The sequence below is a fragment of the Ovis aries genome, chromosome 2 (assembly GCF_016772045.2).
Source record: "Ovis aries strain OAR_USU_Benz2616 breed Rambouillet chromosome 2, ARS-UI_Ramb_v3.0, whole genome shotgun sequence".
NCBI classification, from domain to species: Eukaryota; Metazoa; Chordata; class Mammalia; order Artiodactyla; family Bovidae; genus Ovis; species Ovis aries.
Genome location: NC_056055.1, coordinates 104,203,136 through 104,230,376, shown reverse-complemented (window position 1 = coordinate 104,230,376; position 27,241 = coordinate 104,203,136). Strand labels below are relative to the sequence as shown.

General features: G+C 43.3%; 1 protein-coding gene across 5 annotated transcripts in view; it reads right to left on the bottom strand.

Moving 5' to 3' along the window:
* MSRA (methionine sulfoxide reductase A) overlaps window positions 1-27,241 on the bottom strand; it is a 373,287-nt gene that overhangs the window by 189,783 nt on the left and 156,263 nt on the right. For 4 of the 5 annotated variants that reach the window (XM_004004443.4, XM_042243545.1, XM_027964611.3 and 1 more), the window contains exon 2: window positions 20,200-20,268. The exons of the other annotated variant lie outside the window; for it this stretch is intronic. In XM_004004443.4, coding sequence (XP_004004492.2) covers window positions 20,200-20,268 — 69 coding nt within the window. The remainder of the gene's footprint in view (window positions 1-20,199; window positions 20,269-27,241) is intronic. 5 annotated transcript variants of the gene reach the window in all.

The following is a 27,241-nucleotide window of genomic DNA, read 5'->3' as shown; positions in this document are numbered from 1 at the left end:
ACCTAAGCATTCTTTTATTGGCCTTTGAGTATGTTTGTGTTTAAACAAAGAAAGGTTTATTTATGGCAGAATGTCTCAGAATTTATGGGTCTAGTAAGCAACATGAGTATCATCGAAAATATGTCTTATTTAAAATATTTTATATTTTAACCTTTTATTATAAATAAACCAGAACAGAAAAACCACACTCAAGAAATGCATAACTCAGTGTGTTATTATACTCGAACAGTCTGGTAACCACCACCCACGTCAAGATTTAGAACTCTGCCATCCACCCCAGGAAACCCTCCTTACATCACACCCCAGTCACAACTCTCTGTCTTCCCCCAAGGCTAACTACTCTCTGAATTTTATAGTATTTACTTACTGATGCTTCTTTTATCATTTTATCATTCAAGGTATCCATCCTGATACTACAGTTTGGTCCTACTCATTTTAAAACTCTGATTATGTCTTTAAAATTCTTTCAATGGACAGGCTCCCACCCCATTCTAATCCTTTATCCAGTGAAGAAAACATGAGCCACCTGACCTGCAGAATTTCCCACAGTGTAGATTTTGACGATTGCATTCTCCTGGTGCAATTCAACCTGTTCCTCTATCCTCAATATTTCCTGCAAATTTGCTGCTGGATCCAGCGGTGTGATCCACATTCAGATTTCATCCTTTGGGAAAACTATGGGTGGTACTATGGTATATTTTTAACTTTTTAAAAGTTTTTCCAGCTTTATTGGTATATAATTGACATTTGACATGTAAGTTTACTGTAAAGAATGCCATCACATACTTGACACACAAACATACTGTGAAATAATTAAAGCAATATGGTTAGTTAACACATTTATCACCTCACACGATTCCAATTTTCTGTAGTGAGAATACTTAAAACCTCCTCTCTTAGCAGCTTTCGATTATACAGTTTTATTAGCTATAGTCACCATGGGGAATATTAGATCCCCAGAATTTACTCATCACTAGAAGTTTGTATTCCCCACACACAAACTCTGGAAACCACCATTCTACTCTTTGTTCCGACGAATGTGGCTGTTTCTTTAGATTCCAATATAAGTGAAATGAGACAGTATTTGTCTTCCTCTGTACGACTTATTTCATTTAGGATAATGCCTGAAAGGTCTATCGTGTTGTCACAAATGGCAGAATTCTGTTTTTCGTGGCTTTTTATGGTTTTTAGAATTATTATTATAGTAATTATTCCATCATGTGTGTGTATATATTTACACACACATCAATAACATGCCTGGAGAATCCCAGTGACGGGGAGCCTGATGGGCTGCCGTCTATGGGGTCGCACAGAGTCGGACACGACTGAAGCGACTTAGCAGCAGCAGCAGTTATCCATTTCTCTGTTGATAGCCACTTAGGTGGTCTCCATCTGTTGGCCACCATGCATAATGCTGAAATGAACATGGGAGTAGAGCTCTCTCTTTAAGACAGTGATTTCGTTGTCTTCAGATATATAACTCAGAAGTGGGACTAGTTGATTATACGGCAGTTTTAGTTCTAATTTTTGAGGAACTTCCACACTGCTTTCCATAATGGCTGTACCAATTTATATTCCCACCAACAGTGCCCTGCTGCTGCTGCTGCTGCTGCTAAGTCGCTTCAGTCGTGTCCGACTCTGTGCAACCCCGTAGACGGCAGCCCATCAGGCTCCCCCGTCCCTGGGATTCTCCAGGCAAGAACACTGGAGTGGGTTGCCATTTCCTTCTCCAATGCATGAAAGTGAAAAGTGAAAGGGAAGTCGCTCAGTCACGTCCGACTCTTTGCGACCCCATGGACAGCAGCCTACCAGGCTCCTCCGTCTATGGGATTTTCCAGGCAAGAGTACTGGAGTGGGGTGCCATTGCCTTCTCCGAACAGTGCCCTAGGGTTCCCTTTTCTCCATATCTATGGTATCAGTTGAATGTCTCCTCTTTCATTTAGAGTTTTGTTTATTTGAACCCTCTCTCCTTTATTCTTGGTTAGTCTAGCTAAAGGTTTGTCAATTTTGTTTTCTCTTTCAAGAAACCAACTCTTTGTTTCAAATTATTTTTTTCTGTTATCTTCTTACTCTCTATTTCATTTACTTCTGCTCTGATCTTTATTATTTCCTTCCTTCTGATAACTTTGGTCTTAGATTATTCTTTTTCTAAATCCTTAAGGTGTAAAGTAAGGCTGTTTATTTGAGATCTTTCTTTTCCTTCAGTGTAGGCACTCATCACTGTAAACTTCCCTCTTGGAACTGCATCCTTCGATATGGATAACCGAGTATCCAAAATAAATTATTATTTATTAAATAATCTATTATTTCCTCATTTATCTCTAATGTCACCTCTATCCTATATCATTTTGAGTGATCCTGTTCTGGGCTATATATTATGTTCCATTCATTTGTCTATTAGGAGAAGGCACGGGCAACCCACTCCAGTACTCTTGCCTGGAAAGTCTCATGGACAGAGGAGCCTGATAGGCTGTAGTCCATGGGGTCGCTAAAAGTCGGACATGACTGAGTGACTTCACTTTCATACACTGGAGAAGGAAATGGCAATCCACTCCAGTGTCCTTGCCTGGAGAATCCCAGGGACACAGGAGCCCGGTAGGCTGCCATCTATGGGGTCACACAGAGCTGGACACGACTGACTCTACACCAATAACACACTGGTCTTCATTCATGTATTCAACAAATATTTATTCACTGCCCACCAGGTTCCAAGAAGTACTCTAGGCACTTGGAATACATGAATGAATGAAACAAAGATCCCAGCTTCTACAGTGCTTATACTCTAGTGGCAAAAGACAGATAATATACAGTATAAATAATAAATAAGCATGTGATGTGGCAAGTTAAGGTAAGGAGCTATTTAAAAAAAAAGAAAAATAGAACAGGGTCAGATGGATCAGGAGTGCTGGGGAAGGTGCAATGTTAAATAAGGTTTTGGGGTGAACCTCAAAGAGGTAGTAACTGCAACAAAGACTTGAATGCAGGGAAGAGGTCATCCATTCAGTTTTCTGGGGCATGGGATGTTCTTGGAACAGAAAAGCATCACCACAAAGGCACTAAGAACATGCCTGCATGTCTGAAGTAGCAGGAAAGAAGCCAGGATGATGGGTGGAGCTGGCAGAAGCAGTGAGATATAGGGCAGTAAGCTGGATCACACAGAGTCTTGGGGGCTACTGTAAGGACTTTGGACTTTACTCTGAGTGAAATGGATAACCATGGCTAAGTACTGGGCAGAAGAGGGAAATTACATAACTCATGTTTTACGAGGTTCACTCTGGCTGTTCTCTGCTGAGAACAGACTGGAGTGGACCCAGCAGAGAAGCAGGAAATGGTTAGGAAACTACCGCTGTAATCCAAGTGAGAGATAATGGTGGTTTACACCAGAGAGCAGTCATATATCATGATCAGATTTGGGATACATTTTGTAGAACCAAAAGGATTTCCTGACAGCAGGGTTTGAAAGAAACAGAGAGGGAAGGATGATTCTAAGATTATTGGTTTGAGTGGAGAAAAGTGTGGTTGGAGCAGGTTTGTAGGGAAAGATCAGGGGTTGCAATCACTTGAATTTTAATGAGGCATAATAATTTGGTGGAGCAAGCCTTATCTCACACGTCATCAAAATTTTCTTTGCTATTCTTGACTCTTTCTGTCAATGAACATAATACAGCTGTTCATTTATTCAGGTCTTCTTGGGTGTCCTTCAATACCATTTTATTGTTTTCTCCATAAAGGTCTTATATATTTTTATTACATATAGTTCTGTTTACCTTACGACTTGTGTCACTGCTATAAACTTTCTATTATACCTTTTTATTGGTTAGAGCTGGGATATATAAAACCCGCTGATCTTAGTTTGCTTTTCATACACTCAGAGAACCTAGAGAATTCTCTTCCTAGTTCTAATGGTTTTACTCCATGTCCTCTTTGATTTTCTATATAATACTTCACACAAATGACAATTTTGTATCTCCCTGTCCAATCATTAGTTTCCTTCTTTTATCTCATCCTACTGCATTGGCGAAGACCTTCCACACAAGGCTGAATAACGGGGGTGACAGTAGAAAGCCTTGTTTCATCCTAATGCTAGTGAGAATGCTCCAGTAAGGATGAGGTTTGCCGCCGGTTTTCGGCAGATACCCTTTTTCGGGCTAGCAAAAAGGATTCCATTCCGAGTTGTAAAGAGCTTTATGCCGTGAATAAGTTTTAAGTTTTAACAATGCTTGCATCCTTTTGAGCTGATCACAGAGATTCCAAACCTTTTAATCACTCCAAGTAATATATCACACCTATAAGTTTTTCTGAACCACCCTTCAATAAACCTTACCTACTCATAATGCATTTTAATATGAAAGAAATACTTTCATGAATATTTTACTTCAATGTTTTCATTTATGTTTGTAAGGAAAATATGTCATAATTTTATTTCCTTGTATGACCTTGTCCACAATTAGAATCAAGGTTATATTGGCCTCATAAAATGGATTGTTAACATTTTTTCTTCTTTTTTCTCCTATTTAACACTGCATTAGAAAATTTTACTTGGTCCTTGGAGTTATAATAAACCTTTCTGAACCTAGACCTTGTATCTTTGGAGAAGAGAGGGGAGGCATCAGGAAAAACTTTAATTGCTTCACTGCTATGAGTTTATTCAAGTGGTCCTATTTCTATTTCTGTTTTTAGACATTTTCATCACAGAACAAAATTTGGCTCTCAGTGATTCGTCCCCTTTTTTTTAGTTTTCTACATCTGCTCTTTCTTTACAATTATCTTGTTATACAGTTTACTTTTAGTCTGTTCCTTTCCTAGTTTCTTGATATGAATACTTAGGTTGTTCATTTTCAAGTGTTCTTGTTTTCTGATAAACGTCTTTAAAGCTTTAGATACATCCCACATACTTAAGTACGTGGTACTTTCCTCATCACTCTTTTCTAGATATTTTATAATTTCCAAGTTATTTCCTTCTAATGCAGGATTACTTAGGGGTATAAAATTTAGCTTTCAAACATATGGCCTGTTTCTTACACTGTCTTTTCCTTTTTTTGCATTGCACTTAGAGGACATGGTCTTTATTGTGTTCTTTTGAAATCTGTTGAGACAGGTGAACCTTGGGTACTTGGAGCATAAGAGGCGTCATTTACAGAATATAACAAAATGACTCTTTAAAGAATTTTTTATCTTTGGGACTTCCCTGATGTTCCAGGGGTAAAGAATCCACCTGCCGATGCAGGGACACGGGTTCAATCCCTGGTCTGGGAAGATCCCACATGCTGTGGAGGAACTAAGCCTGCGCATTGCAACTACTGAGCCTGAGGGCCACAACTAGAGAGTCCAAGCACCGCAACGGAAGATCCTGCATGCCGTAACTAAGACCTGATGCAGCCAAGTAAATAAATAGGAATTACGTCTCTTAAAAGACAGTACATGTGTAGTGACCCATGTTTCTTTCACATTTTATCCAAATGCTTCCTCTCTTCCAGCTCTTTTCCCCACCGTTAGACATTACTCAGAACAGAGCCATGTTCCCAGTCATTTCCAGAGCTACCTCCACGAGCGGGATCTCAGAAAGTCAGACAGGACAGCAAGAGCGACACAGCCATCCCACTCCTGAGATCACAGGCTCCCCCTCTTCCTCAGCTCCTTTGCAGTTTGACAGCTCAAGCTCACAAAGTCACTTTGCCTGTTTTAACTTGCTGTAAGGTCCACATTTACACTTGCCTTTTTATGCCTTTAAAGCAGCCTTTTTCTACACGGTTCAAACCACATATCCTCTATTTGGAAATGGCTCTGAACCCATAGGTCTAACCCCTGACCACTCAGCTGAGAAAGCTTTAGAAAGATGCATTTCCAACTCCCTGCTGCGTTATCTGCACCTGGAAGGACCCCTGACATCTTGAATTCAAAACATCTAATACTTAATTGACCAACCAAGCCAGCATCATTTCAATGTCTCTGTTTTAATGCTACTGGCATTTTCCTAGACCCTTAATAGGAAATCTGGGAGTCTCTGCTATTCTTCCCTTTCACTTGTCTCAGCCTCAGCAGTTTCCTGGGGTCCAGCCCCTCACAGTCACCCTTGCCACCACCATCCTAGTTCCGATCAGCTGCTGCCTCTTCAACTGTCCTCCTACCTCAGCTTTGCTCCCTCATCCCACCCACTGCTTTCAAGTCCATTTCCATCACAAACACTTTCAAATTTGCTCTTTGTCTTCTTTAAAATCATGAGTAGGTAACATGCAAGAATCTTGGGACTTGCCAGATGGTGCAGTGGAAAAGAATCTGCCTACAATGCAGGAGCCACAGGGGGACTCAGGTTCAGTCCTTGGATTGGGAAGAGCCTGATAGCTTACAGTGAACAGTGTCCGATTTGTGATCTCCAAAGAAGATTTAACTTCGGGACCAGGGACCAGGCTTGATCACTCAAGAGCTTTCGTATAGCAGAGTTTTATTAAAGCATAAAAAGGGACAGAGAAAACTTCTAACATAGACATCAGAAGCAGGGTGGAGAGTGCCCCCCTGGTAGTTTTAGCAAGCGGTTTTATGTCTGTTAGAAAGTTATTTATCAGATAAGAGAGACATCTCAAGGCTGATGGAGTTTCACCAGGCCCCTCTCCCACAATATCATTTTTGAGATAGGATGGCACGAGGTGTGTCATCCCCCAGCCATAAAACAATTGATATGAATACTGTTGAGCTATCATCAGCCAAAAGTTAAGTCTTAGGTGGAACCATTTTGAAGAAAGGCAAATTTCAAAGCAAATACATAGTTTCATTAACACAGCTTAAAAAAACATTTCCATAAGAAAAATGTATTGCTTAGCTCAAGGTTTGAAAAAAGTTGAGTTCAGGTGGAACGAAGTGTCATCATAGCAACACAGAATTTTAAGAGACACTTGCAGCCTATTTCCTCCCTTTGGAGACCCCTGGCCTTCCTGCCTGTTAACTTCTCAAACCCCTGGAGGAGGGCATGGCAACCCACTCCAGTATTCTTGCCTAGAGAATCCCATGGACAGAGAAGCCTGACGGGCTATGGTCCTTGAGGTCACAAAGAGCTGGACTCAAGAGAAAGATTGAACACACACACACACACACACACATCATATTAAATAATTCAATTAGGTGCTTTACTTATCACAACTTTTACTTGAAATACAGCAATCAGAATCTGATTGCTATTATCAGTGTTTGGTGACAGCTAATTACCTTCTGTCCACATTATTTCTAATACTGCTTTAATTTTATTAAGTATTCTTTGCAGTCTCTTCCCACATTTAAAACATGTCCATAGAGACACATTGCGCTGCTGTCCCATGACGAATGCAGCTCCCAGGTCTTTATACATGTTGCTGTGTTTCACCCTCTACCCTGGGAATAGCCTCTGAAGAGCAGGAGATCTTTATTCACCAAGAGGATTCAAGAATGAGAATTCCAAGGTTGTAAGGGACCTGATCTCTCACGTAGCTTAAAGGCCCTGCTGGCATTTTTTTTCAAGATTTTTTTTTTTAATGCAGACTATTTTTAAAGTCTTTACTGAATCTGTTACAATACTGCTTCTGTTTTATGTTGTGGGTTTTTTTTAGCCCCAGGGCATGTGGGATCTTAGGTCCCAACCAGGGATAGAACCTGCAACCCCTGCACTGGAAAGAGAAGTCTTAACCACTGGACCACCAGGGAAGTCCCAAGGCCCTGCTATTAATATCATTAAAACATTCCTCACATCATGGCAAACAGCTGAACTGCCATTAACCTTGAAGCAGTCCAGTCCACCCCTGTAGATCTAATGACATTTAGTAAGCTCTTTCCTCCATGCAGCCAAAACCCTAGAGTGCTCCCTCCTTCGCTCTGATCCTCTCCTGTGAGGTCATGCAAGACAAATTTAGCCCCTCTTCCTCAGGACAACTTTTCAACCCTTTGGCCATCTGAAGGCTCTCCATGAACCTCCTCTTATAAGCTGATTACAAGTATCTTCATCTGTTCCTCATTAAACATATTTCTGAATCCGCTCACCATGTGCTTTCCTGAGTGTGCACAGTGTGTCTGGGCCCCTTCAAGGACAGTGGGGCCACAACCACTCCCCAGGAATGGGCTGATGAGGCAGCGGTGCCCTGGACAGGATGACCCTGACCATGTCAGTTCTGGAACGCCTATAGGCTTCAAACCAGCTAACTGGAAGCATCACAGTCCTGCCAGCTGCTGGAAAGCAAGCGGTTGCTAGCTGGACTAGAGGAAAATTGATGACACATTGATTCAGGAGAAGCACGCTCTTCCTGAGGAGGTGAACACAAGGCTGAAGACCAAGCCAGGTTAGAGTGAGCAGTCCATTTTATCAGGGCCTGACATATATATTCAATAGCTCGCCTGGGGCAAAGAAAAGAAAGCCTTAAGAAAAAAAAAATAGCATTCAGTTTTCCTAGGAAGCATCCTTTAGCATTTCTCTGTTTCCTAGATATGTCTGTTCATGGGCCGTGCCTTCTCTAGGCACTTGCAATTTTGTTTTCCCTTCTACAGTGGGTGAGAGATTGATGGAATTTCAGTGAACAAATGAACACGACATTTGCCAGTGGGTGCTGACTAACACAGCAGAAGGCCTTCAATTCTAGCTGAACCCTAACAGAAAATGTAGGACATGTGGAGGTGGAAAAGAAATTCCAGATGAAGGAATTTTCCTGAAAGGCCACCCAGATAATCTGCAACCACGAAGTACAATGGGACCCTCTTCTTATCTTTCCTGAGGAACAGAAAAACATTAAAGGGAGGCTCAGGTCAGCCTGGATCATTCCACTTCATCAAGAAGGAATGGTATGGTACAGCTGGGGGGACAGCTGGTGAAAATCATCTCTATGGTTCTTGTTACTCTGAAGATAAAGCTTGTGCTTTATCTTCCTTAACCTGGCTAACTGGGTGGGTAGTGATGCCAGCTAACCACAATGAGGATTAAGTTTAGCAGAAGAGAGAAATTATTATCTGTTGAGTGCCTACGATGATATGGCCATTGTGATTCTATAAAATGCACAGTCTATACCATTGAGACCTGCCTTGTGAGAAAGTTATCATTCTTTTCATTTAATAAATGACGATTCCAGGATGCAGAATGTAATGATTTCCTAGTGAGAAGTAGAGCTAGGATCTGAACCCAGGTCTCAACACACTGTCACCACGGAACCAGAGGAGGAGGAACAACGCCTTAGGGAGTTAAGAGAGCGAGGTGGGAACACGGGTGGCCCTTGAGGAAGACAGATCCTGCCCACTGCACATGCTTCCATGTTTCTTAACCTTTGCTGTTGCTGCTGTTCCGTCACTAAGTCTTTATGCCCACACAAAGCTTTATTCCTCGGTCCTGATTTGAGCCTTGCGTTTGACCCTCCAGTTTTGGCATTTATCTTGACTACCTCCCAATAATATTTCATCAAATTTATGGCCATTATTTCCTCAAATATGTATTTCTGCCCCAGTATCTCTCTCTGGGCTCCTTCTGACACTCCAATCACACATACATTAGACCAACTGACATGGTCTCATAACCACCAAGGCTCTCTTCGTTTTTTAAAATTACTTTTTCTCTCTGTCCCTTTGTGTAGATAATTTCTATTGACTTGTCTTCAAGCTTACCGATCACTTCTAATGTAAAGCCCAATCTCTTGTTAAGATAATCCAAGTAAGAGCTCTTTAAATTTCCGATGTTGTGTTCTTCAGTCCTAGAAATTCTATTTCATTTTTTTATAGTTTACGTATCTCTGTTGATATTACTCTATTACCCCACTCTGTCCATCTTTGCCCTGTAAACTGCTCTATGTATTTATAATATCTATTTTAGGTCCCCGTCTGCTAATTTAAACATCAGACTCATCTCTTGGTCTGCTTCTATTGACTTTTTTCCCTTCACTATTAATCTCTTTTGTTTGTTTCTTTCTATTACTCCTTCCTTATGGAATGTTTCCCACTGACTTACAGGTACTCTAGCCACCCTTAGACTCTACCCCTTCAGCCTAGTAAGGGAGACACTTTCTATTCACCTGCTTGCTCTTACTTTTTTAAATAAGCAACTGTGAACTTTTGGAAGTATCCTCAGGGAAAAAGCTGGTTCAGTGTGGTGCTTATCAAGTTTGTTTCCCCTTATTTCAAGAACTGTGTTCCCTCCAGGTTCTGTCCAGAGCCATATTTGGAGGCCCTTCAGTGGCTCAGATGGTAAAGAATCTGCCTGCAATGCAGGAAACCTAGGTTCCGATTTCTGGGTTGGGAAGATCCCCTGAAGAAGGGAATGGTTACCCACTCCAGTATTCTTGCCTGGAGAATTCCATGGACAGGGGAGCCTAGCAGGCTACAATCCACAGGGTCACAAAGAGTCGGACATGACTGAACGACTAACACACACACATAATGGTTTTACAATATTGTGTTAGTTAGTGCTGTATGACAACATGAATCAGCTATACATATATACACACACCCTCTTGGACCTCCCTCCCGCCCACCTCCCTCCCACCTTCTAGGCCACCACAGAGCACTGGCTACGCTCCCTATGCCGTATTTTCTTGCCCTTAAAACAAACAAACAAACAAACAAACACTGTTGCATTGGGCATGAGAAATTTCATTCATAGGAATTACTTTACTTTTATTTACTTTACTTATACACAGCATTATTCCAAAATAAGAATTTGAGACAACTTACCAAAAAACATATCAAATAATAAAAATAAAATGAGATGAAAAATGAGTCAGTAAATAGCTTCCTTTCTCGAATTTCAAAATGTTTGGCAGTGAGAACCACAGACGGTTTTACCAACTCTGTCTGTAAAAACTGGAAAGCAGAGAAAACGCACCCTGATAAATATGTCTCCTGTTACCTCCAACACAGTCACAATATTAAGCCAAAAACATGAAAAAGAGCTCCAGGTGAGAGAGCCCAGCTGTTAGTCTTTGCAGTGGGCAGCATTCCTGGGAAGGCTTTGTCACTTCTTGGATCCTCATACACTGACATCATTTTGATATTCTGAAAGCGTGTCACCTCTAGAAGCAAGCCAGGCCCGAGCCCTCAGGCCCTCTCTGGAGTTGATTTTACAGCCTGGGCTGTGAAGTTCAGGACTGGGACGTGCCTGGGAGCATCTGGTCACAAGATCTGGGGCGAGAACTGGAGAGAAGATGGTGGCCTCTCAGATCCAGCTTTGCTTCTGCCACCTGACCATGTGCCTGTTTCTTTGTTTTACCCAAATCTGTTGAGGCAATCTGTCTACTGTGATTATATTCTCAAATGTTTGACCAAATGGTTACAAGTTTTAATAAGTTGATTAAATGCCCAAGTGAAAATGGTCATTCAGCCCAATTAAAGAGGTTTCCATCACTTGTTAAATCACTTTTGACTTAAGCAACTATACATGCCTCTGACTCATGAATATACATTTAATCCATGTTCAGATACATGGAGCAAAACAGCAAACATAGGGGAAAAGTGAAGTTGCTTTCCTAATTAACTGGAGGTCAAGGGAACCAAATTGTTGATAAAGGGAAGTTTCTTTTTTTTAGAAATATTCTAGGCCATAAATAAAGGGAAATGCAAGAATTTAAATACCACCATCTTGCAGCTTCTAATAAAATAACAGATTAAGACAATGATCATTAGGGGCTGCTGACTTCACCAAAAGAGAGAGAACCGGTTATTCAATGCCTCCTGGATGCTTACACACCCCACCTGTGGATTCTGATCAGTCTTTTAATTTCCGATTTGCAGAAAATACAGAGGCTTTACAAGCATGTTCATGCAATCCAGGCTGAAGGAGACAGTACCAGAATAAATGACCTAGTTTTTTAGACAAATAAATTATAAGGAAAAATAGATAGAAGGGTGAATTTATAGACTGCTGCTGCTGCTGCTAAGTCGCTTCAGTCGTGTCCGACTCTGTGCAACCCCATAGACGGCAGCCCATCAGGCTCCCCGTCCCTGGGATTCTCCAGGCAAGAACACTGGAGTGGGTTGCCATTTCCTTCTCCAATGCATGAAAGTGAAAAATGAAAGTGAAGTCGCTCAGTCATGTCAGACTCTTCGCAACCCCATGGACTGTAGCCTACTAGGCTCCTCCATCCATGGGATTTTCCAGGCAAAGAGACTAAATCAATTGCAGAATATGGACTCTATTTGGATCTTGATTCAAAGGAATGGTCTGAAAAAACATTAATGAGACAAGAGTAGAAATTCACACTCATGGGATATTTGATGCTATTATGGAACTATTTTTTGAGGTATGATAATGGCATTGTGGTACGTTTTCTTAAAATCTGCTCTTAGAAAGAGATATGTGCCTAACTATTCCTGGATGAAATGATATGATACCTGAGATTTGCCGTGAAACAACCTGGGGTGGAGAAGAGAGAGTGAGTAGGAACAGAGATGAAGAACATTAGCCCTGAGTGACAGCTGCTGAAGCTGAGTTAGTGAGGCTTCATTATATTCACCTACTTTCACACGTGGTTGAGATTTTTCATCATAAAGAATGAAAAAATAAGTATTTTTTAAAACTCCACGGAAAGAAATTACAGTGCTCATGCTCAGCCACTGAGTCGTGTCTGACTCTCTGTGACCCCATGGACTATAGCCTGCCAGGCTCCCCTGTCCGTGGGATTCTCCAGGCACAAATACTCGAGTGGGTTGCCATTCCCTGCTCCAGGGGATCTCCCCCACCCAGGCATCGAACCCGGGTCTCCTGCATTGCAGGTGGATTCTTGACCATCTGAGCTATCGGGGAAGCCCATCGCCTAACTCCAAAGATGTCTGTGAATTCCGAGTTCTTCAGGGACTTCTCTGCAACTTTTGGTGGGAGGGTGTGCTTACTTTCTGGTTCTTACAAGTGTTCCACGTGGTTCGAGTTGATGGATACGTGATCTCCAGACCAGTCAAGGGTTACTTTATCAGACACTATTTGACCCACTGCTTCCTACCAAGGGTGCAGTTGCTTTCTCTGGACACAGAAATCCCCACCCACCTCCAGCTGCCACGCTCTCACCCTCCCCACCCCAGGACGGACGTCTCCAACACCATGTCTATGCCTCTGGACCAGGACCAGGGCCAGGACAATCCTGGGCAGTGCCACACACAACAAAAGGAATTTTCACCATGGGACTTTGAAAAGTCTCTCCCCGCCTTGCCCCTGTTATTAGACCTTTCCACACTCAAAAAGGAAACAAAAACTGAGATCATTAACACATGCAAAAGACACATAAAATAAAATGTGTCTTAAAGCATGTCTCCACGTGACCAGCTACATGTCCCTTAAGGTGTCTCAGAGTACCCTGGGGAAGGCCTATTTTGGCTTCCCCAAGTGCCTCCTCACTTCAGAAGTTCACACCAGTGAGCAGCCTGCTGGTCTAACCATCTTGTGAATTTAAATTGTTTAGTTAATTATAAACACATTTCAAAGTCATTCTTTCTGGCCTTTTTCTTGGAATGAGTGACTGCCGCTCCGCAGCTCACAGAATAGTCTTCCATAGTTTTCAGTCAAGGTTCAGGGAGAAATATGCCACACCGGGATTTGATTATTTACCAACATAATGTTGGATCCTGGCCAATGAGACACCAATATATTTTTCCTTTGAAGTCTGACATATTGCCTGCTGCTTTCAATGCTGTGTTCTTGGCCAGGAGACAAAATAACTGTGGCTGTTTCAAAAATCACCTCTGATTCAAGTCGGGGTGCGGAGCGGGGTGCAGATATCTTATGATTGGTTCATCTTACAGACAGTGAGCTCTTCTCCTACAGAAGGTGTGTCCCCTGGGGTGGGGCATGTCTATGGGCCTCTGACAGCCACTGGCCCCTGCTCTGGGATCAGTCCTCCCACACAGCTAGTTGGGAAAGAGTTTAGCAAATTCTTGGCTCTGTGGCTAGAAACAGAGAAGTGAAACAAGATCACAGTACATTCTCATGGTGTCTTCGGTTGTCTTTTGCTTCCTCTTGTTTGAAGAGCCCAAAAGACTATGACACAGAGAACAGGCTTCGTAGTAGTTTGAGTTCCCAGAGCTATCTCTGCCAGGATCCGTTCAGTTCAGTCGCTCAGTCGTATCTGACTCTTTGTGACCCCATGGACTGAAGCATCCCAGGCTTCCCTATCCATCACCAACTGCCGGAGCTTACTCAAACTCATGTCTACCGAGTTGCTGATACCATCCAACCATCTCATCCTCTGTTGTCCCCTTCTCCTCCCACCTTCAATCTTTCCCAGCATCACGGTCTTTTCAAATGAGTCAATTCTTTGCATCAGGTGGCCAAAGTATTCGAGTTTCAGCATCAGTCCTTCCAATGAATATTCAGGATTGGTTTCCTTTAGGATTGACTAGTTGGACCTCCTTACAGTCCAAGGGACTCTCAAGAGTCTTCTCCAACACCACAGTTCAAAAGCATCAATTCTTCTGTGCTCAGCTTTCTTCATAGTCCAACTCTCACATCCATACATGACTACTGGAAAAACCATAGCCTTGACTAGACAGACCTTTGTTGGCAAAGTAATGTCTCTACTTTTGAATATGCTGTCTAGGCTGGTCATAACTTTCCTTCCAAGGAGTAAGTGTCTTTTAATTTCATGGCTGCAGTCACCATCTGCAGTGATTTTGGAGCCCCCCAAAATAAAGTCTGTAACTGTTTCCACTGTTTCCCCATCAATTTCCCATGAAGTGATGGGACCAGATGCCATGATCTTAGTTTTCTGAATGTTGATCTGCCAGGCTGAGGTGAGGGGCTAAAACCCAGAATAACCTTAAGAATTCACTGAGTTATTTCTGCTGTTGTTGTTTGGTATCTATCATTTCCTGACCACTAGGGCCTCTCATTGCAGAATTTTTACCTCTCACCAAACTGCCTAGACAGGGTTTCTAAATGACAGCATCAAAGAATTTACAGTTGGAAGTAATTTTTTTTCAAAATGGTTTAACACTCTGAAACAAAGACAATTCTCATTAATTGAGAAGAAAACCTCTTAAAAGCTATTTACTTCCACTTCCCAACTACGTAGAACTGATTTTTCATTCGAATACCCCTACTGATGAAGAGTTCATTACCCTACATCACTGGACAGTGTGTGTTAGTTGCTCGGTTGTGTCCGACTCTGTAACACCATGGACGTAGCCCACCAGGCTCCTCTGTCCCTGGGATCTCCCAGGCAAGAATACTGGAGTGGGCTGCCATGTCCTCCTCCAGGGGATCTTCCTGACCCAGGGATCAAGCCTGCATCTCCTCTATCTCCTGCACTGCAGATGGATTCTTTATCCATTGAGCCAACAGGGACGCCCCACTGGACGGTACTAGCACAATATCAGAGTTGCAAAGGCATAATCGGGTAATTCCCCATCTCTTACTTAAGCGCTATGAGCCAGGTATAAATATGAACCAACTGTTCATTTCAGGTCATTCAAAAGAATGTAACAACATCCAGGTATAAATATGAACTAACTATTCATTTCAAGGCATTTAGAAAGAATATAACCACAGCCAGGTGTACTGAGTAAAATCTTGGAAGTTAGTGTAACTACTGGTATTGATGCTATGTGGTACATAAGGTAAGGCTACTGCATTGGAACTTTTCACTTGTTTATTTCCTTTTTTATCTGTAAGTTCATTATTTTTCAATGCATCTTTACTTGATGTGTATTTACTATTCTTGGCACCATAGCTTATAATACACACTCTCATTAGGATTCTTTTGTGTTTGTGTGTGTGTGTGTGTGTGTGCGTGTGTGTGTGTGTGTGTGTGTGGCACAGGGAACTCTACTCAGTGCTTCATGGTGACCTAAATGGGAAGGAAATCCAAAAAAGGGAGGAGATATATATTCATGTGGCTGATTCACTTTGCTGTGCAGCAGAAAGTAACACAATATTATAAAGCAACTACATTCCAATAGAAATTTTAAAATACATAACATTTTTTAACAGCACCCTTTTCACTCCTAAAGTATCTGAGTTTGGATAATAAGTGTTATGATCAAGTATTGAACTCGAAAGTTTTAAAAATCTGTATCTCACTTTTTCAGATTGCACTGAAACTCTTCACATACTAAGGCTGGCGCCCCACCCCCCCCCCCGATTTCTCTGCACTCTTCTCAATGAACAAATTCTATCTTATTTGGAAATGATACCTCTTCCTGATGATGGAGTACCTTTAATAAACTGAATAGCTGCTCCATACTTGAGAATGACCACTACAGAGAGGCAGGGGCTTGTGCTCTTTGCCTGGGTGGAGGGGCCCTCTGTTCACTTTCATTAAGATATGGAGAGCTGGAGAGGACCCTTCAAAGTCAGGCACAGCATGTGGGCAACTGTTACGTGGATGTCCTTGTGCCAGAGGAAGCACTCCCTTTACTTGACCAGATCTCTTTCATCTTTGGGTGCCTCAGTTTTTCTGTCTCTAAAAGCGCCCAGTGATGCCCACTTCACAGGGCTGTGGTGTGATCAAAGGGCTGGCTGCCATTGGGCACTCAGCCGCCAGGAACAAAGATACTCAGTAATTGCAAAATGTTCGGGTCCACTTCTCCGGCCTGTGAAAAAGGGGCTCCCACTGACTTGAAAGAGAGCGACACACACAGACGAGGAGAAGCCCACCGGGAGAGCAGGCCTATTACCTTCATTATCATTGTCCTAAAGTGCGGAGGAAAGAAAAGAGCCACGAGAAAGTTAAAGAACAGTGATCACAGAAAAACAAGACAAGGGTAAAACTAACTGGGCCACAAAAGAGAGCCTGAAAAAAATGAACGTCTTGTCTTAAAAATAATCTTTGAAGACTGCATGCCAAAAACAGCTTTTAAGGAACTGTCCATACATTATCTGGCCACTTGGCATAATAACACATTCATACATTTCTTAGAATGAAACCTGCCCTTGACCCTTACTGTACTCTTCCTTACATCACCCATCCTAAGCTAAATGCTAATGGGAGTGCACTTTCAGAGTGGATTAAATTTAAAAGTTTCTATTTAGACAGCATTCCGTAAGGCACATTCAAATGATTAACTGACAGATAATGAAACGGGAACAGCTGATACTCTCTTGGAATAAAATACTAAAGCCTTCCCAGGCTAAAGAATGAGTCTGGACGAGTACACAGCGCCACTGTTGCTTTGGTGACCTCGCAGGCAAGTCGATGTAAGACATTCTCCTGCACTTTAATGCCTGCTACTAAGATCAGATGGGGGGAAATGATAAATAGTAGGAGATGTCACTCCAAGCGGTGTTTTCCCGGCAAAAGCTGTGTCTCAAGAGTCCTTCAGAGCACTCTGGAAATGCATAGAAATTCACAAATCAATTTGCTAAATTGACTTGGCTGGAAATCATGCTTTTGTGCATGGATGATCTAGCCGAAAGGCAATTCTGACTCTACTAGACTCTCCCAGGACTCCTGTAACCAGAGCCAAGTGTGCGGAGACCTGGGGAAAAGAGAGTGACTTCCGGTCAGTTAGACCTGGGCTCCCATTCGAGCTCCATCATCTCTCTGGCTGAGGGACTTGTGATAAATCATATGAGCTCTCTGAGAAGGGGATTATGTACTCCGACCAGCTTTACAAGGTACTGTGAGGACTAAATGCCCAAGAAGTGTCAGGAAGCTGCAGTTAGTCTTACTTTTTCAGGACAACTATAAACAACCTGAATGACAGAACCCCACCCCAAATCCCATCCACTCCCCAGCGCAGGCCAGGTGGACAAGCTATATCAAGAGAGGATAGTTTCGAAAGTACAAATATCAAATGCTTGCGTGCAGTTAACCAAAGCAGGGCTTTCATTTAAGCACCTGGAAGAGGCAAACTGCAGTTCTAATAAAGCAAAAGTCCTCAGATGTCAGGGGATGTTATTCTGGTTTACCATCTGTATAATTCTGCACTGGTAGAGGTTAGGTACACAATTTGTTTCTTTTAAAAGCACACCCCTTGGCCATTCACAGTGGGCTTCCCAGCCAGGGGAGCCTACAGCCAGATGAGCCTACAGCCTGGAGTATGGAAGATGCAGAAGCCAAGGGGAGTGTCTCAGAGCACCCCAGCAGCCTCCCCATTCCACAGCTGAGAAAACTGAGGCTGGGAGAGGGGGAGCTGCTTGCCCCGTCAAACAATGAAGGCCTTGGGTTAGGACTTTTAGGGAAGTCACTCTAAAGCAAACCTTCACAAACTTATAGTAATAATAATCTCGCTACAGAGCTTTATGCACTGATACTTTCAGTTATGTGGCCAACAACATTATCAGTCCTTTGGGAAAGAGTCTTTCCTAAACTATCAGGACAGGAGGAAATCTATGGCCAGTCAGTCTCATTTCACACTTCCCAGTATGACATGGAACCTAGCTTCTAACCTAGTTGCTGCTGCTGCTGCTGCTGCTAAGTCGCCTCAGTCGTGTCCGACTCTGTGCGACCCCATAGACAGAAGCCCACCAGGCTCCCCCGTCCCTGGGATTCTCAAGGCAAGAACACTGGAGTGGGTTGCCATTTCCTTCTCCAATGCATGAAAGTGAAAAGTGAAAGTGAAGTCACTCAGTCGTGTCCGACTCTTAGCGACCCCATGGACTGCAGCCCACCAGGCTCCTCCGTCCATGAGATTTTCCAGGCAGGAGTACTGGAGTGGGGTGCCATTGCCTTCTCTGAACCTAGTTTCCGGGGGCTCACAAAGCTAAAAGACACTGAAAGAACCCTTTGAACAATTATGTGACTCTTGTGCCCTGCTAACAGACACTCAGCTTGGCCTATAACTTGAGTAAAAATGCCATCATTGAACGCAATTTCTCAGAGGAAACTTAACAAATCAAATAGTGAGCACACATCTTATAGTAATAATTAATGCAAGGAGATCAAATCAGTCAATCCTAAAGAAAATCAACCCTGAATATTCACAGGAAGGACTGATGCTGAAGTTAAACCTCCAATATTTTGGCTACCCAGCACAAAGAGCAGACTCACTGGAACCGACTCTTCCCTTCTGGGAAGACTGAAGGCCAAAGGAGAAGGGGGTGACAGAGGATGGTTAGACAGCATCACTGACTCAGTAGACGTGAATCCGAGCAAACTCCAGGAGATAGTGAAGGACAGGGGAGCCTGGCGTGCTCTAGTCCACATGTGGTTGAAAAGAGTCAGACACAACTTAGTGACTGAACAACAAGATACTCCATTTAAATTTCTGGGCATAATAACTTCTAATTACTGACCAGTATATTTTAAAAGGTGACAGCCCACACAGAGCAAGATTTACAAACACCTGGGCAGAAGTGGGTCCCTGTTTCATAACTCTCCTGGGTTAATCATCAGTGATGACTAACTCTGGGATTAGGGAAATATTTGAATATGCTAATTTAGAGACACTGTTGTCAGAAGGCTAATTTCTAGCTCAAAGACACTTCAGTGCTTAAAGCAATTTTACATCAAAAGCCCTTGCAGGAGACTTCCATCAGGACCAGAGGGGAGACGGAGGGGGTGTGAAGTCAGGGGAATTGAGGGCTTTACGATGAAAGAGATCAGAGAATGTGTCTAAAGGCTAAAGGGAAGGAACCAGAGAAACAAACAAACAAAAAACAGGAATATGTTCAATTCATAATGGAGGAGAAAGAGACTGTTCAATTAGATTGATCTCTGCGGAATAACGTCTCAAAGCTATTTGAACCCCAGCTTTTATACATATACATATGTGTGTATAGTATGTGTATAAATACATATAGGCTTCCCCGGTGGCTCAGACAGTAAAAAGAATCTGTTTGCAATGCAGGAGACCTAGGTTCAGGAAGATCCCCTGGAGAAAGGAATGGCAACCCACTCCAATATTCTTGCCTAGAGAATCCCATGGACAGAGGAGCCTGACAGGCTACAGTCCATGGGGTCGCGAAGAGTTGGACAAGACTGAAGTGACTGAGCATGCGCATATATATGAATATGTGTATATGGAAAAAATCTTTCCTAGGGAAGAAAAACTCAACTCCTAAATTATCAGGTTAATTCAGAGTGTGGACATAAGAATAGTAAATATACAGTTTGATATTTGACTTGCAAAGTGAGGAAGGAAAGCATACTAAATTCTATAGAATAAGCTTTTCTGATCCCAGAAATACTAAGAACTCGATAATTTTTTGGCTGCAACAACTTGTAAATATCTAGAAGAGCCCAGATTTTGAAGCCCTGAGGACACTTGCTAAAACTCAGAAATTTGGCACGAGTCTTTGCACACAATTTGGGTTTTCTTTCAGAATTGATATCTTACCAAATAGAGCCATCTGTGTTCCCTCTGGGAAAGGTTCAACTGTTCTGTTGCCATTGACATGATGTTTGGCTAGAAAAAAAGAAAGAAAGAAAGAAAATCAAGTTAAGTGTAAAGTTCTACACAGATACTAACACATGTCATTAAATGTGTCAGAGAGCCTAGTTCTCATTTTTAGTTAGAAACAGCACTAAAGTTCACCCTCTTAAGAGAGTTTCAATTATTATTTTTTTAAATCTCAGTTACAAAAAAGCCCAGAGATGGCCTCATTCAGGCATGGCATTTCACCAGTGAGCACTCCCAGGCCCAAGTATGTGCAGAGCTGTGCAGCTGGGGATGGCAAAGCCAGCCGACCTGGAAGCTCCTGACTCCCGGCCAGAGGGTCCCTCTGTGCCAGGACATGCCCTGGAGAACAAAGGGAGCGTGGGGCTCCAGGGTGAACTGTGGTGGCTTTCCCTGAGGACTGCTGATGATCAGAAGGAAGCTGTAAAGACTACAGGGTAGGGACTTCCTTAGTGGTCCAGTGGTTAAGAATTTGCCTTGCCAAGCAGGGGATGCAGGTGAGATCCCTGGTTGCAGAACTAAGATCCCACAAGCTGAGGAGCAATGCAGCCTGTGTGCCACAACTAGAGAGTCTGTGCACTACAACGAAAGATCCCGCACGACACAACAAAGATACGCTGCAACTAAAACCCAATGCAAGCAAAGAAATAAAGACACCAGTGTTAGAATAATAATAATAAAAAGACAACAGGGTAACACTGCAGACAGCACCATCTCACAAGTCAAGCACCGTTCCAGGGGTCAATGACACTTGCCTTCTTAAAGGCCAGACAGACCTTCATTTCACTGCTTCTTACTACCCTTCATCCAGCCTCATCACGTCCACCAGTCATCCTCCCACCTGAGTGCATATCAAGGACTTAGAAATTAAAAGTGACTGGCTTATGGTTTTCCAGCCTTAACTTATTCTCATAGCTCCCAAACCAAAACCAGGTAAGAGAAGATCTGAGTATGGCCCATCTCCGAGTAGCCTAATTTGACCCTTAGCAATTCTGGAATATGGACATTCACGTTGAAAACACTTCGACACCGCATCATGGTGCATGGATATTTTGATCTAATGGGCCACGTTAGATTTACTGAGCTCTGGCACAGGGCTCAGCACTAAAGCTAGGTACTGAGGGCTTTGGCAGAGTTGGGTGGAGACTGACATGATTCTTGCCCTTATGAGGAGTGTACAATTATCTTCAAGAGGTGAAATTTCGACAGCAAGCTTACAATGATGTGCTAAGCCCTGGAGTGGGGACTAGAGGTGCTGGAAGAGTCCGCAGCAGGGGGACAGGCAGCTGCAAGGTGGAGCCAGGAACCTGGGGAAATTACAATTAGCGTTGAGTCTAAAAGGAGGAGTAGGACTTAGAAAAGCAGAGGGTGAGGGAGCAGCTCGAGTGAGAGCCAGGAGTCGATGCAGCCCAGACACTGTCCAGGGCCAGAGGAGAGACTAGTCCAGGCACAGTAAAGGTGATGTGTTGAGAAGCAGCAGCACTAAGGACAGATTGGTGGGCAGGCACCTGATCATAAAAGGTCTTCAGACTCCCATCCAAACCCACAAGACCCCTAGGCAGCCTCCGTAGCACCACAGTGTCTTTTAGAACCTGGAGGCGGATAAGGTTCAGTCTAGGTTAGTCAGTTCCTTCCTCCATTCCATCATTTCAGGGGCCTCCACAGGTTCCTAAGCAATGGTGGTACTATTTGAGGAACAGCAGGGCTGGGTGAAGGGGAGGAACCAGGCTGAACCTGGCTTACAAGCCGTACAGCCTCGAGGCACTAACTGGCGCCTCCAGCAGATGCAAGAGGTAAGGTCACAGGTGGCCGTGGTACCTTGGACAGCACCCAGACAATGGTAGGACCGTTGGTTACTGAATCCAAAGGAAGGTGGTGAGGCTCCACAAGGAAATCACAGCTCTATTCTATAGTTAGGACCCCAGAGCCCCTGTCAGAGGTATTAAAACGTATATCAAAGAGCTATAATCCCATTCAAAAGCTAACCCACTAATCTCACTCATGAGAATTTAAAGAAAAATGCAAGAGAAAAAAAAAAGGTGGTAGGCATAATATTTACTCGTGTATTACTGGTAATAAAGAAATCTTTATATCAACTAAATATCCAAAAATAGAGAAACAGTTTAGAAAATTATCATTCATGATTTATCACAAGCATGGAATATCATGTAACATTTTAAACACAGAATTTGAGAGAGAGAGAGAAATGTGAAAAAATATTTGGGATAATAGTAAGTGAAAACAATGCTATTACATACTGAATGCAGACTATAATGACAGCTAACAAAAAATATGCATGCTTGTGGGAAAAGACTGGCAGAAAAATGTACAAAAACAAAAATAACTGTGAATATTATGCAAGATATTTATCACTATCAGTTGTCTTTTGTCATTGTTAGATTCTTACTTCCCAGATGAAAATATGTTTGTTTGAATTTTTTAAAGTCAACAAAGCTGTAGATTTCTAAAATTTTTCTGTACCATTTAGTGTCCCAGGACAGTCCATCAGGGCATGTGTATAGCCAGCCAAAACACTACCTGGTTTCGATAAACCCTGTGCCTTATTTGGCATCTCCTCGGGGACAGCTCAAAAGCACTTCCAATGCAGGATGACCTTCCTCACCAAACCTGACCCTCTTCCAGCATCCCTACCCCTGGGAATAGGACCACATCCTCCTACTTTTGAGGCATCCTTGCCCATTCTCTCTCCCTTGCTACACACACCTAATCCATCACCAAATCTGGCTAATTCTGCCTTTCAGACAGCTTTAGAGTCCTTCCACTTCTTCCCTTCACCACCCAAACCACCCCCGTCCCAACTCTTACGGCCTCTCTGCCCTGGACCCCTACAAGCACCTGCAGCTCTTGCATATCCCCTCTCCAATTCACTCTTCCCAGTGTCACCACAATTATCTTTTAACTGATTATACAACACAAAGTCCCTGGTCCTCTCCCCCACTTTCCATGGCTTCCCACTGCTCATAGGCGGAAATCAGAGCTCTTCAATGCAACTTCAAAAACCCATGTGGTCTGGCCACCTCAGCCCCTCAGCCCCTCTACTATAGCCAGAGCTGCGCCTTACACTTAGTCATTATTTCAGCGAGTAGACTACAAGCTCTGAGAAGGCAGGGTTCATATGGGTTCACTGTTCCCACAGTTTCCGCACATTGTAAGACCCAACATAGGTGTTTAATGAATAGCTGCTAAATTAATGAAGGGAAACAAACTACTAAGGTACTAGAAGTCCCTCTTTAGCCATTATGAAAGATTACTATTTGATACACTGATGTATCTCTACATACACACACATGTCCCTTATACATAAATGATCATTGAAAAAGGCCACTCAGAAAGTCTCCCCAGTTGGATGGCCTGGAGACCAAGGAACTCCTCTGTTCCAGTCCCTAAACACCATTCCTCTTCCCTTCCAAACCACCTTCTCCCATCTGAGAAGGCAGAAGTGGAAAGACTGGAAATGCTACCCAGAGAGGAAGGAGGAAGCTCATGAGCCACTCCCTCCTCACTGCAGAGGCTCTCTGGGACTGTCTCACCTTTCATTCTGAAGCCTGAGGCCCAGAGATAACAAGGCTCTAAACTTGATTTTGCATCTTTTTCTGAACCACAGCTGAGCCTTACATAATTCCCTGGAGAGCAAAGACACAGCATTAGCCAAGGATAAAGAGTGCAGAATCTAGAGCTAAGGACCTGGACTCTGCGATAAAACTGTCTGACCCTGAATCTCGGCTCTCCTGCTGTCTGGCTGTATGACCTTGGCTCAGCAACTCAGCCTCTCTGTGCTTCCATTTCCTCATCTGTACCTACCTCACGGGTTGCTCTGAGAATCAAATGAGTTAATATATGTAAGGCACTGAGAAGAGTGCCTGGCACACAATACCTACCACTGCTAGGCTTGTATCAGCATTTACATGGGGACTTTGCTTTACACAAGATCTGAGTCAGGACTGGCAAATATAAGGCACACATTTACCTCTCCTCCACGTCCATGTCCATGGCAGACATCATTAATCAATCACAGCACACTTTCACAATCCCTGACTATGACCACAAAATCTTGTCTCGACTTAGCACCCCACAGAGTCTCTTATTCCTTAGGAAAGGCACGTGTGATGACATCATTCTGCTATTCCTGGTCTCAGTGAATAAACCATAAAGATGGTACAAAGAAAGAAGCCATTTTCCTTCTCATTTCTACATCACCTATTGCAATTTTTAAAAAAGACTCTTTGAAAGCCTCCAGACTCTATACAGCTTCATGGATAAAAGAACAGATACTGTGTGCTACTTTCCATTCCAGGAGGAGAGAACAGGGGAGGTGTAAAAAATCAAGCAAGGGCAGTTTCCCACTGACACTCTGTTGAGGCAAGTACTTGGGGGCCAAAGAACCTGAGACTGCTGAAACATATTCTAAAGGTCAAATGAGATTGGAGGGTGAGGAGCATTTATAATTAAAAAGATTTGTTAAAAAGCATTTATAATTTTTTTTTTTCAAAAGTGGTGGCACATTTCACCACAGAAACAATCAAACTGACTAAACAGAGCCATCTCTCATTGACTGGGCACTGAGAGTATTGATCACCAGCAGAGCAGGAGACAGGAGGGGTCTGTCCGTCTGACAAGGACATCTGCTGCCCGGCCCAGCAGGCGGGTGCCTCCCATCTGGCTGGCTGGGCGCTGTGGGCGCACGTTCCAAAGCGCCGCACTCCAGGGGGACGACCTGGGCTGATGGCCGTGACGTGTCCTCAGTCAAGGGCGTGTGAGGACGAGGAATAGATTTCCATTTATCTTGAAAGCCCAGTGCTTGAGGAGCAGGGAGGTTAATCAGAGCAAGACTGGGTCAAAGTCAACTCTCGGAGAGATGCTGAAGGGGATCTGGTGCTGGGCTCGGAGGAACATGTTCAAAAGCTTTAGAAGATGATACTGACGCTGTTTCTTGTTTTGTTTTATGAATGTCTAATGCACTTCAGACTTTATGACTGTCTCCTTCCTTGACAAAAATACAGTAAGACTCTTCAATCATGTACTTGCAACAATGCAAATACAGACACAAACTACCTGGTGATTAGTGCCATGTCCTGTGCTCAAGTTGAGCTAAAATTTCTATCTTCTGGGTGGGGAGGGCATGGATTTATAAGGTAAATGGCAAAGTATTTAGTGGGGCGCTGGAGAGTGGGCCCCCACGTTCTCTTAAAGGGTCAAGCCTCTCCAGGCAGGTCATCTTGGCGACACCAGCTAATTGAAGAGTCTTGCAACTGCTGCCACTGTTGGGAGTCCAGGCCCACTGCTGGGCCCAGAACCATCCCTGGGCTGGACTAAAGCCTCAGGGCTGCAGACCACCCAGTGGTGTCAGCCCACCACCCTGTCACATTATTCACCCCACAAAACTCAACTTACACACATCCTATGTTGTTGCTGCTGTTGCGCAGTCACTAAGCCGTGTCCTGTGTTACTCTCAGTCATTTGAGCAGCGACGAAGCTCATCTGTGGCAAGGGAGTTATTTCTACCTTAGGAAATAATCAGAACTGAGGCAAAGGTTTCCAAACAAGGGCTTCTCTGGTGACTCAGTGGTAAAGAACTCACTTCCCAATGCTGGAGACATGGGTCCGACCTCTGGGTCGGGAAGATCCCCTGGAGAAGGGAATGGCAACCCACTCCAGTATTCTTGCCTAGAGAATCCCATGGACAGGATGGGGTACAGGAGCCTGGTGGGGTACAGTCCATGGGGTCACAAAGAGTCAGACATGACTGAGCAGCTGAACAACACAAATTACAGCAGAGCTGTTTATAAGAATGAAAAACCGTTACTTGGCCCACCAAAAGGGAGACAAGGAAGTAAACTGTGACACAGCCCTCAGATGGAATATTACATAGTAATTTTAAAAGTATGATCATAAGTAGTTTTTTTTTGTCATGGCATCAGAAAATGGTAATAATGTAAACAGTTAAGCAGGGGAACAGTAAGATAAAAGAAGAAATCTAGATCTTATCTAGATTTTCAAGTTGTACAAATCTAAACATTTTCCTCTGAACTCTGTTCCTCTGTTTTCTTTGAGGAGGAGAAAGAGCAAGAGAAGCGAGAGAAACTCTCTTAAATGAGAATAACCAACGGGTGGATTGCTTACTGCTTGATCATGTAAGGATCCTTTTCTTTCCAGGGTTCCAGAGTACCTTGAACTCTTGCCTGTCCCTGAACCCAAGGCCCCTGCATGTTGAGTGCCACTGGTGATGCTCAGGGCCTTCAGGACCAACCCAGCCCAGAAGCATGGCTGCCCTATTCCACCCCCACTGATGTGCAGGGCTCTGGGGCTTGTGGACCCAGGAAGGCAGGCGTGCAGGGGATGGAGGAGGGAAGGCTGATGGAGGGACTTGGGGGACATATCTGCTCTACCAAGTCAAGGCACAAGGATCTATATTCTGTCCAAATAAAATTACAGTTCAGAAAACAATGACTGAGCACAGCTTATGTGCCAGGCACTGGGTTTGCTATTGGTGTTACTATAGGGTAGACGGTGCCTGCCTTCTGTTCATTCTTCACTGACCAGCAACGACCCTGCCCCACTTGTTAGGGCTGCAGACCAGCTATGTCTACATGCACCTCCTGTGTTAGCAGCACTGCCTACCGCTCCTAATGCATCCTGTTACCCCGCGACTCTCAGACAAGCATGAGTTTCCGATTCGTGCTCCTTTATCCCAGGAAAAGCATTCCGTCATCATTCATTGCATTTTTAGAACTCCATTTCACTCATGTAATACTGTTATTAATTACCACATGTAGAACCATGTGAACTTAGGCATCTATGCTGAGCATGTGATATTAACCGATGGAAAAATCTCCACCTGATTTTTGTGAAATCTCGCTGCCCCCTCTTAACACAAGTAATTCCTAATGACCACCCAAATTACACAATCTTGAGATGAGAAATTCCATTTAAAATAAGGTTACTTGAAGGGTTAAGATCTATA